Source organism: Pan troglodytes, chromosome 20 (genome assembly GCF_028858775.2).
Source record: "Pan troglodytes isolate AG18354 chromosome 20, NHGRI_mPanTro3-v2.0_pri, whole genome shotgun sequence".
NCBI classification, from domain to species: Eukaryota; Metazoa; Chordata; class Mammalia; order Primates; family Hominidae; genus Pan; species Pan troglodytes.
In genome coordinates this window covers 49,301,367-49,318,744 of record NC_072418.2, presented here as the reverse complement: position 1 = coordinate 49,318,744, position 17,378 = coordinate 49,301,367, and the positions used below count along the sequence as shown (strand labels likewise).

The following is a 17,378-nucleotide window of genomic DNA, read 5'->3' as shown; positions in this document are numbered from 1 at the left end:
AGATTAACCAGGCAGGATAAATTCTTGCCATCATAACATTTTTGTTTGCTAAAAGGGGTCAAAAGCTTTTCCCCAAATATTATTTTAGCATTTGGCATCAAAGGTTTTATTATCTCCCACCGAATACGCTCTATCCTCCTTCCTAGTTGTGTGTCCTCAGGTATATTGCTGCTTCTGTGTCTCAGTTTCCTCATCTGTAAAATGGGGCTGTTGCAAGTACCCAAAGTGCCTGTAAACCGCCTGACACATAAAGTGCTCAATGCTACTGCAAACTGGCTCAGGGCACAGACTCTGCAGCCAGTCAGCTGGTGCTCAAGTCCCGTTCTGCCATTTGCTGGCTGTGTGACTCTGAGCATGTAACTTAACCTCTCTGTACTTCTTATCTTGCTTATCTGTAAAATGGGCATCTGAAAAGTGTCTGACTCACTGAGTTAGAAAGAAATGTTAATGCGTATAAACTCTTAGAACAGAGCCAAGGGGCCAGGCATGGAAAATCACCCTGCTGCTCTTCGACTCATCTGAGATGGGTGCCCACCCTGCCCCTCCTGGTCCCCTCAGGTTTTAACTGTTTCCACCCATTTTCCAGTGTCCAAATTCCTCAACCTGTTTACCCCCATCCGCTGGACCACAGAGATGAGAGCCACAGGAGGGTGTGGGCAGAGGGAACCATGGGCCCAGTTTCTCCATCTGTGGTGCTGGCCGGGAGGGGAGGGGTGGTGGCCTCTGTCCCTCTGGCTGCCAAGCAACTGACACCCCCCCACAGGTGGGAAGCAGGGGCCCCACCCGGTGCTATGGAGGTTAGGTCATCTTTCTGCCTTCCTTGGTGGCCAGAGCTTGGGTCTGTGATCTAATCATGGCCATTGACAGATGGGGGTGGGGGAAGACAGCGTGAAAGGGTCCAAGAGAACGACAGGGAGACAGAACTCAGGTCCTTCCTGCCTTGGAGTCTCTGTTCCATCCAGCTGGGCAGATGCCTGGGTCCATCCTGGTCGATGGGGTGGGGAGCACCTAAGACCCCCCCTCCCCCCGGTTCTCTGGTCTTCCCTTCACAGCTTCCTTTGTCAGTGGCGAGGCTTCTTAGGACCCCTAATTCATGTCCATGACTCCTGGGAGTCCACATCTGCTCCTGCCAAACCCTGAGACTCCCCAGCAGCCTCCGACACCATTGCTTAGTGTCCACACCTGCCCCCAGCATCTCCCCCACCTCCGTGTGCCTGGCACGTCCCCAGCGTGATGACCCCGATCCAAACTGTAACTAGAGTGGTGTCCCCTATTTTAGCAGACTCCTGTGCTCAAGCGATCCACATGACTCGGCCTCCCCAAGTGCTGGGATCATAGGCGTGAGCCCCCGTGCCCGGCCAGCCCTGGATGTTCATCACCTGCCTCTATGGGCGTCTCTCCGTCACACTCCCTTTTGGAAGTTACTGTTTCTTTTTGGTTCAATTCATTGCCTCTAACTTCAGAGCCCTACTCATGTGTATTTATCCCCCTTGATTCCCCAAAACTTAATCGGCTTACCCAGACCTTCCCCCATTAAATGCTTTCCCTCCCTCCCATGGCCCTTCCGTTTTCCCGAGCCCAGCTCTGTGGCGTTGATCTGCTCAAAGTTTTGGTACTTGTGGTGTGTGTGCCTGAGTCTCTTTGTTCTGACTTTACTGAGACATTGATCGCCGTAAAGGTCCCATCTCTTGCAGCATCTTCTGAATTTCTCTTCTCGTTTAAAAACTTCCTCCAATATCCACTTGGAAAAAGATAAAATTAGACCCATTCCTCACATCACATACAAGAAGGAACTCCAAATAGACTGGAGATCTTGACATAAAGAAGAAAACTGTACAAAACCCAGAAGAAACCCGAGGGAACTTCCCTGAAACCCGGGTGTAGGGAGAAGTACTGACTCCCACGCCAGCACAATTAAAGAAATACTGATACATTTGGCTTCATAAAAATAAACTTGTACTGTGGCAACAAGCCACAAGTGAAGTCTAAAGATAAAAGACAGTCTGGGATATATACTTTCAAATGGTTAAGGTGGTACAGTTTATGTTATGTGCTTTTTACCACAATTTAACAAAAAAGGACAGAATGGGGGAAAATGATCTGCAACATACATCACAAGCATGGGGCCTCTGCTGTGTCCCCTCCACAGCACTCCCTCTGGAGAACCCAGCCAGACCCGACAGGGAGGAGACGGCAGCCAGTCAGGGAGCACTCTTCAGACACGGGGAGCGGGAGGAGCGTGATCATCACAAACGTCCATGTCAAAGACAAAGCGGGGCTGAGGAAATGTTCCAGATTGAAGGAAATGAAAGAGACAATTGACTGTGTGGCAGGACATTGCTGAGGCAAGAGCTACAGCTGGAATGCAGTTGGTTGATTTAAATATAAACATTTAATGTTCCCTTGAGGGACCCAGCTGCCACGTTGAGAGAAGCTCAGGCCACATGGAAGCCACACGCAGGCGTTCCAGTGCCGGCCCAGCTAACAGCCCACAGCAACTGCCGTCACGGGAGTGAGCCCCCACGGAGTCCAGCCGGGCGAGTCTTCGGATGCCTCCAGCCCCAAATGCCCCTGACCATAAATGCCTCAGCCCTCAGGTGCGCCCTGCACGGCCAAGCCCAGCCAATCACAGAACTGAGGAAGACAGCAAGGCATTCGTTGTTGAAGCTGAGGGGGTGGGGGGGGGTTAGGGTGTTTGTTATGCAGCTGTGCAGCATGGCTGCAGCCCTGACGGAAGAAAAGGCTGGCTCCTGGGAGGTCACTGGAGAGCCCTCGGTGTGTCCTCCCTCATAGGAGTGTCTCTTTATCTGGGGCCCTGGGCCACAGTGGACAGTCTATGCTAAGGATGTGATTTAGGGTGGGGGCCGTGGGTCTCTCTGGAGGCTACGGTCAGCCACGCGGGGTGAGCAGTCCCCATGACCAACCCCTGAAGAAAACCTTGGATGCAGAGGCCCGGGTGAGCTTCCCTAGGTGGCCACACTCCAGCACGCTGTCGCATCCATGCGGGGAAAATAAGCGCTGTCCACACAGCTCCACGGGAGAGGGCAGTGGGACGCTTGCGCCTGCCTCTTCCCTCCTCTCATTCTCATCCCCATATTCTTGCTATAATAGGCCCTAACTGTGAGGATAATGACCATACTGGGTCCTGGGAGACCTCCTGAACTGCAGCAGCAAGGAACCCCGACACCCAGTGAGTCTGAGAGCCTCACAGCTGCCCGCCTGGCTGACTCCCATCAGGTCTGAAGCACCCTCCCGACAGTCATGGTGGCTGTTTTTGTCTTTCCCAGGAGAAATGAATGGCACTGGCAACCTGGGCCTCGTGCCTGTTTTCCTGAAGCCATGTGTAGTTGGCTTCTGGACCGTGGCGCACCTGACCCCAGAAGGCGGTGCACTTACTGTAAGGCCGATGGGCCTTAGAGAACACCTACCCAGCGCCTACGCGCAATCAGGACCGCGGACGCCTCATGTCTGCCTGGGAGGCCTCCAAAGGGCCAAACGCTCCCGGACTCGGCCCTGCAGGAGTCATTTGCTGTAGACCATCCCCCAGTGCCACATACCACTGGAGAAAGCCGAGTCCAGAGGAGCTCAAACTTGAAAACACAATCTCTCTGGAGGGCCAAGGCCTGGCAGGGCAGCCTGAATGGAATCCAACGTTACCTGTGACTAAGAGCCAACTGGGAGTGAGACAAGGGTCCTCTGGTCTCCCTGGATGACAGGAGATGCGTGCCTCATCGTGTGATGTCAAGAACCACTGCTGGGCCTACCCTGAGCCGGGAGCAGGGAGCGGCACTGTCATGCTTGTTGCTGGAGCCAGCAAAGGATGAGGCTATGCCTCAGCTTCCGCTCCGCTCCACTCAGTGCTGGCCTCATCGCCCCACCCAGGAGGCAGAACTCTCCCCAGGAGCCCACGGTGCTGGGCAGAGGCAGAGGCCACTTGGGCGGTCAGCTCAGAGCTGGGTGGGCCCGGCCAGCGGGACTTTGCGGCCTCCCCACCCTCCGGATCTCCTGAGCAGGCGTAACCCAACCCGGGCAGCTCCTTCGGCTCCACCATCCAGAGACAAGCTGACTTCCGATAATGACTTTATTTTAACATATTTAATTACAGACATAAAATAGCTGGGGAGGGGGGTGAGCCCCAGCCTAGCCCCACCATGGGGCTATAGGAGGGGAGGCGCAGGCGGGGCCCCCCTGCTGACCCTCTCTCTGGGGGTCTTCCTATGGCGGGGCCCTATTGCTTGAGTGGGGGACGAGCCATGCAAATGAGGGGGGCAGGGCAGCCACTCGGCCCCACCCCACCCCGAGAACGGCCTCCCCACAGAATGCCCGGGCTGTGCCCCCAGCCCCAGCTGCTCCACCTCCTTCCTCTCTGTCCAGGGAGCAGACCCTCTGGCCAGCCCCTGACTCTGCCCCTACCCCCTCTGCAAACCTAAAGGGGAATAAATACAAACTTTACAAAGTAAAAGGGGGTCCAACATTGCCCTGGGGCGGGGCCTGCTCTGCCCCTGGCCTGGGGCCCGGGTCGGGTGGGAGTGGAGGGGCCCTGGGATGCAGGCCGCTCCGCCCGTCACCTCACATCATTCCTAGCTGCAGCAGCGTGTTGGCATAGGCCATGGGCTTGACGTTGGGATGAGGCTGTGGGACCAGGGCAGGTGGGATGGACAGAAGTCAGAACAGAGCCCCTGAGCACCCACCAGCAGAACCTACCCCTGCCCCTTACCAGGGTCTCAGCCTCCTTGTCCCCAGGCCGGGATGGGAGGGGCGGGGGCCCTGAGGGGTGACTCACCACTGCTGTGAACTGGTGGAACTGAGGCCGTAGGTCGGAGCCCTGGAGGTGGATGTAGGAGGCTTTGTTCCCCATCTGGTCGCTGCAGGGACAGGAGCAGAGTGGACAGTGTGGTCAGGGCTGGTGGGTTAAGAGAAGGAAGGGCTGGGCAAGAAGGGACAGAGGGAGGGACAGAGCCACAACAGACACAGATGGACAGAGAGACAGAGATGGGAAAGACGAATCCAGGGGAAAGAATGGGAGGGGCAGGAGGATGGGGATAGGGAAAAGAGGGTGGGAGTGAGGGAAGCAGGAGCAGGAAGGGGCAGGGCATAGCTCATGGAGGTGGATGCTCGCCAGACCCCACTAGGAATCTGACCACGCTTCTAGCTTTGCCCACCCGGAGATGCAGGGAACAGAGGAACATGTCAAACGGCACCACGGGGATGCAGTCAGCCTAGTCCAGGACACAGGTGACTCGTACAGCAGGCAGTAACCTATTCTTCAACAAATAAATGATGCGGGTGGGGAGAGACAGGGAACTCACAGGCAAAGAGACTGAAAATGTCCTTGTTTAGGTCCTGTCTGGAAGAAGTCAGCTGGAAAAGACACTTAGGAGAGACCAGGAGAAAGAGAACTTGGCAGGATTCGGGTGGGGGCAAGGGATCAGCACTCGTGTGTGTGTGTGTGTGTGTTTTGAGATGGAGTCTTACTCTTGCCCAGGCTGGAATGCAGTGGTGCAATCTCAGCTCACTGCAACCTCTACCTCCTGGGTTCGAACAATTCTCCTGACTCAGCCTCCTGAGTAGCTGGGATTACGGGTGTGCGCCACCACGCCCTGCTAATTTTTGTATTTTTAGTAGAGATGGGATTTAACCATGTTGGCCAGGCTGGTCTCAAACTCCTGACCTCAGGTGATCCGCCCACCTTGGCCTCCCAAAGTGCTGGGATTATAGGCGTGAGCCACCATGCCCAGCCAGCACTCAAAAGTGTAAACACGATATTGTGGTTAAGAAAAAGAGCCACCATGCCCAGCCAGCACTCAAAAGTGTAAACACGATATTGTGGTTAAGAAAAAGATCCCTTTCCTTCTGAAAAGTGCTGGGCAATCAGTGGGAGAAAGGTGAAGTGCCAGGGGCTTGCTGTAACACAGGGCAGCTGGTCAGCACCCACAGGCTGGCCCCACTGGTGCTGCATGGGTGGGTGACACATACGGGGGTGTTCGTCATGTTCTTTTATCTGCTCTTGCCTGTCTTTGAAATGTACCATCATAAAAAGGCAAAACAAAAACCAAGACAAAAACCCATGGCTTGGTAGAGGCCCTGGGTGGGAAAGGCAAAGACATACCAGTAGTTGGGGGCAGAGAAGACGGTGACACAGCGGCCTCCGTGAGCCACCTCGTAGCCCTCAGCCTTGACTTCGTGGCTGCGGATGATATAGTCCAGGTTGTTCTCTTCCAAGAAGGCCTTGGTGACGTCAGGCCCAAACTGACAGCTCACGCCCCGCTTGCTGACCGAGCGCCCGTTCTGAGGGTGGGCAGAAGGGAGAGACGGGTTCAGGGTGACTGTCTGCCTCCACCTGCTGCCACAGCCCACACCCGCCGGCCGTGCCCCCCCACCCTAGACTCACCTGCGGCTGTGGATCTGACCAGAGCAGGTCACACATGGGCCCTGGTGGGGAGCGAGGGAAACATTAGGGACCCGTCCACCTCCCCGGGGGTGGTCACTCACAGGCCACCTCCTGGCCCGGCCAGGTGCTGACCCCACAGCCCCGCCTGGGTGGGTGTTGGGCAGGGGACATCCAGCATGGACATGGACATTCAGGACAGGCGACTGTGATTCTGAGCCACCCCCACCCTCTCTGCTGATCTGCCCTCCAGACCCCATTCAATCCCCTGTGACCCCGAAGCCAGACAGAGCTTTCAATGTCACTATTCAGATCAGGCCCCTCTCCCACTCAAAGCCTTTGGTGGCTCCGCACTGCCCTAGGAACAAAGTTCCTCACTGGGGCCTGTAAAGCGCCATAGGATTTGGGCCCAGTGAACCCCATGTCCAATGTCAGCCCTCAAAGCACAGCCCTGCCCACTCGCCAACTTCTCCCTGCCTTAGGACCCCTCCTCAAGCCTGGAATATGCTCGCCAGGCTCTGTGCATGGCAGGTGCCTCTGCTTCCCGCAGTGTCAGCTCAAACCTCGCCTCCCTGGAGAGGCCTTCCTGAGCACCCGGCACCAGCCCACCCAATCCATGTCCTCTGCAGCACTCACAGTGTGCATGTGTGTGTGCACCTGTGGGTGAACTCTCTGAAGTGTGCCCGTCACTAGGACAGGAGCCCCAAGACCTCCCCTCCTTCCAGGGTTCCACAGCTGAACTCACAAATAAATAAGGACAGGTGTGCTCGGCGGTCACCGTGCCTTCGCCCCGCACCATGGTCACGATCGTGCTTGCCATCACAGCCCCATGAAGGAGGTGCACTGGCCCAAGTCGCAGGTGAGGAACCTGAGGCTCAGACCCGCTGTTTCTTGCCAAGGGCACAAAGCCCATCCTCTGAGGCAGGGCTGGGTTGTGGGGGAGAGCTCAGCCCAGGCTGCCCCTTTCTGCTGGAGACACCTGGCCCCGTGCTGCTCACCTGAATCTGGGGGTTGTCGATTCCGCTCAATTTTCCGGATGTCGTCCAGGGTGACACCGTCTTCACTGAACAGGCCTCCGTGCATGATCTGGGGAGATGGGGGATGCCGCTGTGAGGGAAGGTGCCACCCACCCACAGGCCCCAACTTCCTTCACCAGCATATCTGCCCAGGTGTGGCTGGGTGGGGAACCCACACTTGGGGCTCGCGCCGTCCTCACCAGCACTTTGCCGTTGATGCACTGGGCCAACGGGAGCCACTCGAACACCTCGCTAAAGAGCTCGTACATCTGGGCTGTGTACTTGGCCTTCACCTCACCCTCGAAACCGTAGATCTGGTTCATGTTGTCTGTCTCGTGGTTGCCTGGCCAACACGGGGACAGAAGAGAAAGCTCAGCCTCCAGGTACATCAGTGTCCTCCAGCCTGGCACCCTCAAGGCCCAGAACTGTGCATGTGTCCCTTGCCCCCATGGGCCTCGCACTTCCCACTGCGGTGCCTTCCAGACTGGAGGTACCAAGGGGGGAATCTTGACAAAAAGTAGGTCCATGGCTAGGCACCATGGCTCACGCCTGTAATTCCAGCACTTTGGGAAGCCAAGGCAGAACTGCTTGAGCCCAGCAATTTGAGACCAGCCTGGGCAATATACTGAGACCTCTCTATAAAACAATTTTAAAAATTAGCTGGGCATGGTGGTGCGTGCCTGTAGTGCCAGCTACTTGGGAGGCTGAGGCCAGAGGATCACTTGAGCCCATGAAGCGGAGGCTGCAGTGAGCTATACTCATGCTACTGCACTCCAGCCTGGGCAACAGAGCAAAGCAAGACCGTCTCAAAACCAAAAAGTAGGCCCATCTACAGAACATGTGCCCCAGCCCACCCCACCCTGAGCTCCATCCTTCTGTCTCAGACACAAGCACCCGGCCTCCTTCTTCCCTTCCAGAGCTTGGGGGCAAGGACAAGGCTGCCCAGTCTCGCATCTGCTCAGACTCTGCTTGTCCGACTCCTCGGCCTGAGCACTTGTTGCCTCCTGCAACGAGGCCCACAGTGGGGCTTCCTGAGCTTTGACCCTGTGCTGGACACTGCTGCGTGAACCCTGTGAGCCCAGGGACACGGGCATGCAGGCTTCGCCCCAGCCTATCACTCACCTCCCAACTCACCCCGACCCCGCCATGGGCAGGGCCTCCCCTGTGTGGCCCTCACATCCCGGTGAGCTCCTCTTGTCTAATCTCATCTGGACACCAAGAAACCTACATTTTCAACACCCCTTGGAACCCCACCCACATCCCATGTCTCCTGATCTCAGCCACATCCAAAGGGGAGCTCCTCAGCTCCTGGCCACACCCTGCTCTACATGTTCCCGTCTTCGTCACTGGCAGCCCTAGCCCTCCAGATACTCCGGCCAAAACCCTAGAGGGCCCCTTTCGTTCCCTCTTTGTCTCACACCTGTGTCTGTTCCTCCAGCAAATACTCTGGGCTCTACTTCAAGTTTCTTACTTTTTTTTTTTTTTTCAAAGAGACAGGGTCTTGCTCTGTTGCCCACGCTGGAGTGCAGCGGTGTGATCATGGCTCACTGCAGCCTCACACTCCTGGGCTCAAGCAGTCCTTCCACTTTGGCCACCCAAGAAGCTGGGACTACAGGTGCACGGTGCCACCATGCCTGGCTTTTTTTTTTTTTTTAGACTGAGTCTCACTCTATCGACTAGGCTGGAGTGCAGTGGTGCGATCTCGGCTCATTGCAACATGTGCCTCCTGGGTTCAAGCGATTCTCCTGCCTCAGCCTCCCAGGCAGCTGGGATTACAGGCGTGTACCATCATGCCCGGCTAATTTTTGTATTTTTAGTAGAGACGGGGTTTCACCACATTGGACAGGCTGGTCTCGAACTCTTGACCTCAGATGATCCACCTGCCTTGGCCTCCCAAAATGCTGGGATTACAGGCATAAGCCACTGCGCCTGGCCTTTTAAAAAAATGTTTACTGGAGACAAAGTCTCACTGTGTTGCCCAGGCTGGTCTCAAACTCCTGGGCTGAAGTGATCCTCCTACCTCGGCCTTCCAAAGTGCTGGGATTACAGGTGTGAACCAGCACACTCAGCTCCAGGCTCTACTTCAATCAAGAGAACCCAAATCTGACACCAAGCCTGAATCTGAGGGGGCACAACTGCCTCGTCAACAGTCTCCTTACTCCCACCCTCAAGCCCTGGTCTGTTCACTCAGTCACTCAGCTTTAGTGTCAGATTTAGGGCCACCCAGAAGCCTGTTTCATTGCCCTTGTGCAAATTAGAAAAAGGGGCCCATCCTCACACCCTTGTTTGCCATCTGCTGAAAAATGGTCAGAGTAAACATCCATTTCTACACTATCTATGATGTAAACGAATCCTTTGGTGTGATGCTATTGTGCAGTGCACTACATACTCAATCTTAAAAGGCCGCTCTGTGCATGATCTCCGAGTCCACAAAATAAATACAGCTGCAACTATTATCCTTGCAGAGTGAGTGCCCCACTCAGGACCCCACAATGAACCCAAACCTTGTCACTTCCCAGCTCACCTCGAAGTAGGTGAAAGTGATCTGGGTACAGGAGCTTGAAGCCGAAAAGGGTGAGGATCACTTCTACAGAGAAGGAGCCTCGGTCCACGAAGTCACCATTAAATATCTGTCCTGCTGAGGAAAACATGGCAAGCGTGGAGGGGAAGGGGTGCGGTGCGGTGGGGTTGGGGGTGGTGGCAGAAGATGGGCCAGATGGGCTGCTCCTGCCTGGCCTCAAGCCTCCTGTCAGCACCTCCCAAGGAGTGAGGACTTGGCAGGGCTCAAGGGATCTGGGTTTCTAATCCTTTCCTCACTGTGGCTCCAGCCAGAGCTTGGCCGCTGAGCCTCAGTAGTATGGCACTGAGGACCCTGCCTCTTGTCTCCCGGAAAGCCAGTGGCGGGGAGGTGCAGGGACTAGTCAGTCCACCTCCTTCAGCTCTCCTCAGAGAGGCCTGGAGCCATGGGGGAGATGGGACACGGGCCCTCCCACTCAACAATGCATAGGCCTAGTGGCCCTACAAGTGGCCATTCATCAAGCAGATACCATAATACGGGGAAATACTTAGATAGCATCAAGCGTGGGCCAGGCCCTGTTCTTAACCTATCCTCTCAGTAACTGCTGAGTAACAAGGTTGCACGTATTATTATCCCTCTTTGCAAATGGGGAAACTGTGACACCAAGCAGTGAAGTAACCTGCTTCGGTCACACAGCTGGGAAGTGGCAAAGCCAGGATGGACCCAAGTATGGCCAGTGCCAGGTGCCATTCAAATGCGATCCTGAGGGAGACGAAGACAAGCCAAGACCCAGAGAGACGGAGCTACCAGCTCAGGTCACACAGCAGGTGGGTGTTGGCCCAGGCCTGTCCGAGCCTGGAGCCTGGGGTGCATGGCCAGCCTGCAGCTCCACCCACACCTTGGTGCCCCAGCGTGGCCAGGCCTCTCCTTTCCAAGGTCATGTCTTTTCCTGGCAGGGGCTCCTCCCACTCTGTGCAGACCTGAGGCTGCGGCTGGGGGTGGAGGTGGGGAGAGGGTGGCTCTGCTGAGAAGGATACATAGGGGTTGGTCTCCGAGGGTAAACCGTTGAGCTCGAATATGTTGAGGAGGTCATAGAACTGGCCATGGGTGTCCCCGCATACTGTAATCTTCTCTGTCTGAAAGAAAAGAGGCCAGCGGAGAGGGAGGGGCCCAGAGAGAGACATGGGGAGGGGGCAGAGGTGAGGGGAAGGGTAAGAGTTCACAGTAGACCAAGAAGAATCATGCAAGAGACACAAGCAGGGAACACAAACGAAGACCAAGAGGCCAGGAGAGAAATGGGATATTCAGGAGGAAAGGCACAGGGGTGGGGTGTGAGGGAGAGAGGGAGGTGGATCCGTGAGTTCCTGAGCTCTGTGGCCCCTCCCCAGCCAGAGAGCCCACCCCCGCTGGCCCTCCCCGCACTGCCCCACAACGCGCACCTCTTTGAGTGTGGTTTCCACGAGCGTGCTCAGCTTGGAGAGGACCTCTTTGACCTGTACCAGAATCTGGAAGGCAGGGCAGACTCAGTGGGACCGGCTGCAGGGGCTGCTGCCCAACCCGGCCCCGAAAGCCTGGACTGCCCATGAGACGCTGCTGGGCTGAGGGCGAGGGAGAAGCAGGAAGAGAAGAAAAAGGGCAGGGCAGGCCTGGGGGAGCGGGAGCAGGCGGGGCCGGAGGCAGCCGCAGGCTTCTGTGGCCTGTGCAGTGCCGAAGCATTGCGATCGTTTCATACGAAAACCTGATTCTTGAATTATCTTAAAATACTCAGCATCATGTGGAAATACATGCATGAATCCAGATCGTAGAACATTTTATAAAAGAACTGGCCTGGACACAGCGCAATGTCACTGTCATAAAAGAGTCTCCCAAAAAAGAAGTGAGACTTTCTAGGTAAAAAGAGGTAAAAAGGCAGGTCATAGGCAACACTGGTGCTTTCAACGGACGCTGAATTTTTTAAAAGCAGCTAAAAAGGATGTTTTGGGGAGAGCTGGGGAGAATTAAAATACTAATAGATGTCTAGAAATGCAGATGATTTATTTTTCACAGATTGGAGATGACCTTGACAATGACATGCATATTTGTCAATGTTTCCAGATTTTCCGGATGGCCTGTGGACTGTCTACCTTAGTCAGTATTATCACATCGAGGATGAATTTCTAAGGTAGGACAATTCAACTGTGGTCACACAAGAGGACGTCTTTGTTTTTGGGGAGATCCAGGTTATGATGGCTGCAACTTACTCTCAAATGGGTTAGGGGAAAAAAAAGGAAAAAGTATACACATACAAATGCATAAATAAGTAGACAGACACATAAAGTTAATGCATTAAAATGTTCACAAGTGGTGAATCTGTGTGAAGGGTGGACAGATGTTAACTGTACTGTTCTTTCAGCTCTCTGTAGGTTTGACGATTTCCAAAATAAGCTGGGGAAAAAGGTGTTAAGAAAATGCAGGCGGCATCCACTTCTAGTCAGAAGGTAGAAAAGTTACAAAAGACTGTCTCGCCCTAAAGATGAAAACAAGCCAAACAAGCAACAAAATCAAAGGTAAAGCCATCTGAGAGCTGGCAATGCAAAGGGACCTAAATTAATCAAAATGCAGACAGGACGAGCCCTTCCTTGGGGAAGGAGCCCACAGCTTTCACCCTGGTGCGAGGCAGCAGGGCGGGATGCCCTGCGTGAGGGGAAATGAGTGGAAGTTCATGACCGCGTGGGGACTGGCGTGACAGATGAGGACTCCAGGGAGCCCCAGCACAGCCCGCCTCTGCCCCCTGCCAACTCCCTCACACGGGCTTCATGGAAGGTTGGGCGCGAGGGAGTGAGGTGCAGAGAAACCTCCTGAGGTACAGAAGTGGGGGCGAGACTGGGGAGCGGAGAGCACCCCAGTGGCCCCACAGTCTAGCGGCAGGGCTGAATACCAGAGGCCTCCCACAGTTCCAAAAGCTGGCGACTTTAAAACATAAAGACATCCCTGGAATTCTGCCAGGGCTAAGATCCCAAGCTCTGCTGAAGGGAAAGTCCTAATTCTACTCTGAACACATTTAAAGCCGGTGGTAAAGAAACTCCAATAAAAGCTGCCCCTAAACTACAGATGAGGTTCACACAGCCCCTCCCTCTTGTGGCTCAACAGGAGAAATGTGTACCATTTTCTTATTTGTTTATTTGTTTTAAGACAGGGTCTCACTCTGTCACCCAGGCTGGAGTGCAGTGGCTCGATCACAGTTCACTGCAGCCTCAACCTCCCAGGCTCAGGTGATCCTCCCCACTCAGCCTCCCAAGTAGCTAGGACTACAGGTGCCAACCACCATGCCTGGCTAATTTTTGTATTTTTTTTGTAGAGGTGGGGTTTCTCCAAGTTGCCCAGGCTGGTCTTGAACTACTGGGCTCAAGCGATCTGCCCACCTTGGCCTCCCAAAGTGCTAGGATTACAGGCCTGAGCCATGGTGCCCAGCCTAAGTGTGCCATTTTCTGAGGAAAAACTTTATTTACCTCAGTCTCTAATGTTCTTTTATACAAAATAGCTGGCATACAATAAAATTGTAAAACACATGAAGAACTGGTAACAGAGCAGACTCAGAGATGAACCAGATGATGGAACTATCAGACAGAGACTTTAAGATAACCATGGTAAATGTGTGAAAGGACTTCGTGGAAAAGGTGGACAACATGCATGAACACATGAGACACAGAGATGAAAAGTCTGTTAAAAAAAACACAACTAAATGAAAATGCTACCAATAAAAAATAGAATGTAAGAAATAAATAATTCATTTTTTGGGCTTAACGGCAGTTACAAAGAATCAGTGACCATAAGGACAACTGAAATTATCTGAACTGAAATACATAGAGGAAAAATCGTGAAAAGAATTAAAAAAATTCAGGTCATTAAGATCTAAGGAATAGTATCAAATAGTATCAAAGAACATGTTATTAGCTTTCCAGACGGAGAGGAGAGCAGAAATGGGAAGAAACATAAGAAATAATGGCTAAGAACTTTCCAAAACTAATGAAAGATATTAACCCACAGACTCAAAAAAAGCACATCAAAGCCCATCATAGTCAAACTACTAAAAACCAAAGATAAAATCTTAAAACCAGTGAAGAAAAAAACAGACTATATAGAACAAAGATATGAATGATTGCTGAGTTCTCACAGAAACAATGGAGGTCAAAAGGCAATGGGAAAAAAACACATTTAAAGCACTGAAAGAAACAATGTCAACCTAGAACTCTACATCCAGCAAAGACACCCCTAAAAATGAAGACAAAATAAAAACATTTTCAGGCAGACCAAAGCTGAGAGAATTAGTCTACAGCAGACGTGCACTGTAAGAAATACTAAAAGTACTCAGGCAGAAGGGGCATGATACCAGATAGAAACTCACATATGGAAGGAGAAACAAGGATTAAGAGAAAGGGTAAATATAAAAGACATTTTCCGTGTATTCATACGTGTATTTCTTTAGAAGACTAGTGTCTATTTAAGGAAATGACAACAATGTATTTATAGCAGATGCATAAGCATGACAAGAGCACAAAGACTGGGAGAAAATAAAAGCAATCACAATATTGTAAGATTCTTTTTTTTTTTCTTTTGAGATGGAGTCTTGCTCTGTTGCCCAGGCTGGAGTGCAGTGGCACGACCTTGGCTCACTGCAACCTCCACCTCCTGGGTTCAAGTGATTCTTCTGCCTCAGCCTCTCGAGCAGCTGGGATTAAAAGTGTGTGCCACCACGCCTGGCTAATTTTTGTATTTTTAGTAGAGACAGGGTTGTAGAGATGGGGTTTTTGCCATGTTGACCAGGCTAGTCTGGAACTCCTGACCCCAAGTGATTCACCTGCCTTGGACTCCGAAACTGCTGGGATTACAGGCATGAGCCACTGCCCCAGGCCATAAGATTCTTATATTGTCCATTAAGTATCATATTATTATTTGAAAGTAGAATAGGACAAGTTAAAGTTACACATTGTAATCTTTGGAGCAGCCTTTTTCATCCAGGGTTCCGGGAAATGATTAAGCCCCACAAAAAATATTTCCAGTGATATCTGCTCAGTTCTCCCAAGGACAGCACACAGATTCACAGGAGAGGAGTTAATTCACTGCGGATATAATGGATGCCTAAGGGAGTTAGGGCTTAATTCTCTCTATACAGCCTCAGCTGAGAAGGGCTGCTCTAGAGCAACCATGTAACACTCCACCCCTCGCCACACACATTCAAAAGTATAACAAAAAATTCAATGAAACAGATGAAATGCTAAAAGATTCCTGATTCACACAAAAGAAAGTCAAAGAAGGAGAAACAAGGGGAAAAAAAAACAAATGGGACATATAGAAAAGAGATATCTAGACAGTAGATTGAAATGCAATCATATGATTGCTGATAGTTAAACATAAATGAACTAAACACTCCAATTAAAAGGTAAAGATTGGCTGGGAATGGTGGCTGACACCTGTAATTCCAGCACCTTAGGAGGCCGAGGTGGGTGGATTATCTGAGGTCAGGAGTTTGAGACCAACTTGACCAACATGGTGAAACCCTGTCTCTATTAAAAATACAAAGATTAGGCCAGGCATGGTGGCTCATGCCTGTAATTCCAGCACTTTGGGAGGCTGAGGCAGGTGGATCACGAGGTCAAGAGATCGAGACCATCCTGGCCAACATGGTACAATCCCATCTCTACTAAAAATACAGAAGTTAGCTGGGCATGGTGGTGCACACCTGTAGTCCCAGCTACTCGGGAGGCTGAGGCAGGAGAATCACTTGAACCTGGGACACAGAGGTTGCAGTGAGCTGAGATTGCGCCACTGCACTCTACCCTGGTGACAGAATGAGACTCCGTCTCAAAAAACAAAACAAAACAAAAATTAGTTGGGTATAGTGGCGTGTGCCTGTAATCCTAGCTACTCTGGAGGCTGAGGCAGGAGAATTGCTTGAATCCAGGAGGCAGAAGTTGCAGTGAGCCAAGATCACACCATTGCACTCCAACCTGGGCAACAAGAGCGAAATTCCACCTCAAAAAAAAAAAGGTAAAGATTGTCCAACTGGATAAAAAGGCAAGACCCAAGTATATGCTGTTTATAAGAAAAACATTTTAAATATAAAGATACCAATGGGTTAAATACAAAAGGGTAGAAAAGTTATAGCGTGCAAATATTAACTGTAAAAATCTGGTTTAACTATTTTAATAGAAAACAGGGATTTCAAGCCAAAAAGTACTGAAGTCACTTCATTATAATGAGTCAATTCATCAAGAAAGCATAACAATCCTAAATGTGTGCCTAATAAAAATTTCAAAATACAGGAAGCAAAAAACTGAGAATTATAGGGAGAAATAGGCAAATCTACAAGTATAGTCGGAGCTTTTAACAGCCCCCCTCAATAAATGATCGAGCAATTAGAAAAAAATAGGCTATAAAAGATTTTTAACAGCAGTCTCAACCATCTTGAACTAATTGACATTTATAGAGCCCTATGACTAACGACTGCAAAATACACATTATTTTCCAGTACATACTGCATGTTTGCCAAGACAGATCTAAAAATAGCCCCAATGGAATCATCCAGAGTGTGTTGTCTGACCAAATTAGAAATCAGTAACAGTAACATCTAGAAGTCCCCAAATGTTTGGGAGTTAAACAATACCCTTCTCAATAACCTATGGATAAAATCAGAAACCATAAAGAAAATTAGAAAACAATTCTAACTCAATGATAATGAAAATACGACATATTAAAATTCATGGGACGCAGCTAACTTACTGCCTGGAAGGAAATTTAGTTTTAAATGCTTTGTGTAGAAGAAAAGATGTAAAATTAACAGCATTAATGTCCATCTTCAGAAGCCAGAAGAAAGCAAATTAAACCTCAAGCATGCATAGAGAATAATGAATGAAAAATCAATGAAACAAAAGACAATCAATAGAGAAATTCAACATGAACAATGAAAACATGTTCACAAAGAGACTTGTCCAAGAAGTTCATAGCAGCTTATACTTATAAAAGCTACAAAGTAGAAATAACCCAAATGTCTCTCAAAAGAAGACTGCATAAACAAGTCATGGGCTGTTCAGACAATGGAGGACTTGAGCTACCGATATACACAACATCCATGTATGAATCCCACACACATTGTGCCACATGAAAGAAGAGACACTAAACGCTGTAAGCCCATACGACATTGACATGAAATTCAAAACCAGGCAGAATTAATTTACAGTGGTGAAAAATCAGATCAGTGGTTGCCCCTGGGATGGGAGTGAGGGCTGACTAGAAAAGGGTCAAAGGGAGCTTTCTAGTTGATGGAAATGTTCTGTAACTTGTTTGGGCAGTGGGCACATAAAACTCTAAAAACTCATCTAACAGGACACTTCAGATTTGTGTATTTTATTGTGCATTAATTATACTTCAATTAAAAACAACCAGGAATGTGGACATTCCTCCTCCTGTCTCACCTTTA

General features: G+C 51.1%; 1 protein-coding gene across 1 annotated transcript in view; it reads right to left on the bottom strand.

Moving 5' to 3' along the window:
- Window positions 1–4,063: 4,063 nt before the first annotated feature.
- PPP5C (protein phosphatase 5 catalytic subunit) overlaps window positions 4,064–17,378 on the bottom strand; it is a 43,676-nt gene continuing 30,361 nt past the window's right edge. Inside the window, exons 5-13 of the mRNA XM_512768.6 lie at window positions 11,362–11,427; window positions 10,960–11,058; window positions 9,929–10,034; window positions 7,605–7,747; window positions 7,387–7,474; window positions 6,392–6,432; window positions 6,110–6,288; window positions 4,784–4,865; window positions 4,064–4,632 (exon numbers count right to left, since the gene is read on the bottom strand). Coding sequence (XP_512768.2) covers window positions 4,570–4,632; window positions 4,784–4,865; window positions 6,110–6,288; window positions 6,392–6,432; window positions 7,387–7,474; window positions 7,605–7,747; window positions 9,929–10,034; window positions 10,960–11,058; window positions 11,362–11,427 — 867 coding nt within the window. The 3' untranslated portion in view covers window positions 4,064–4,569. The remainder of the gene's footprint in view (window positions 4,633–4,783; window positions 4,866–6,109; window positions 6,289–6,391; window positions 6,433–7,386; window positions 7,475–7,604; window positions 7,748–9,928; window positions 10,035–10,959; window positions 11,059–11,361; window positions 11,428–17,378) is intronic.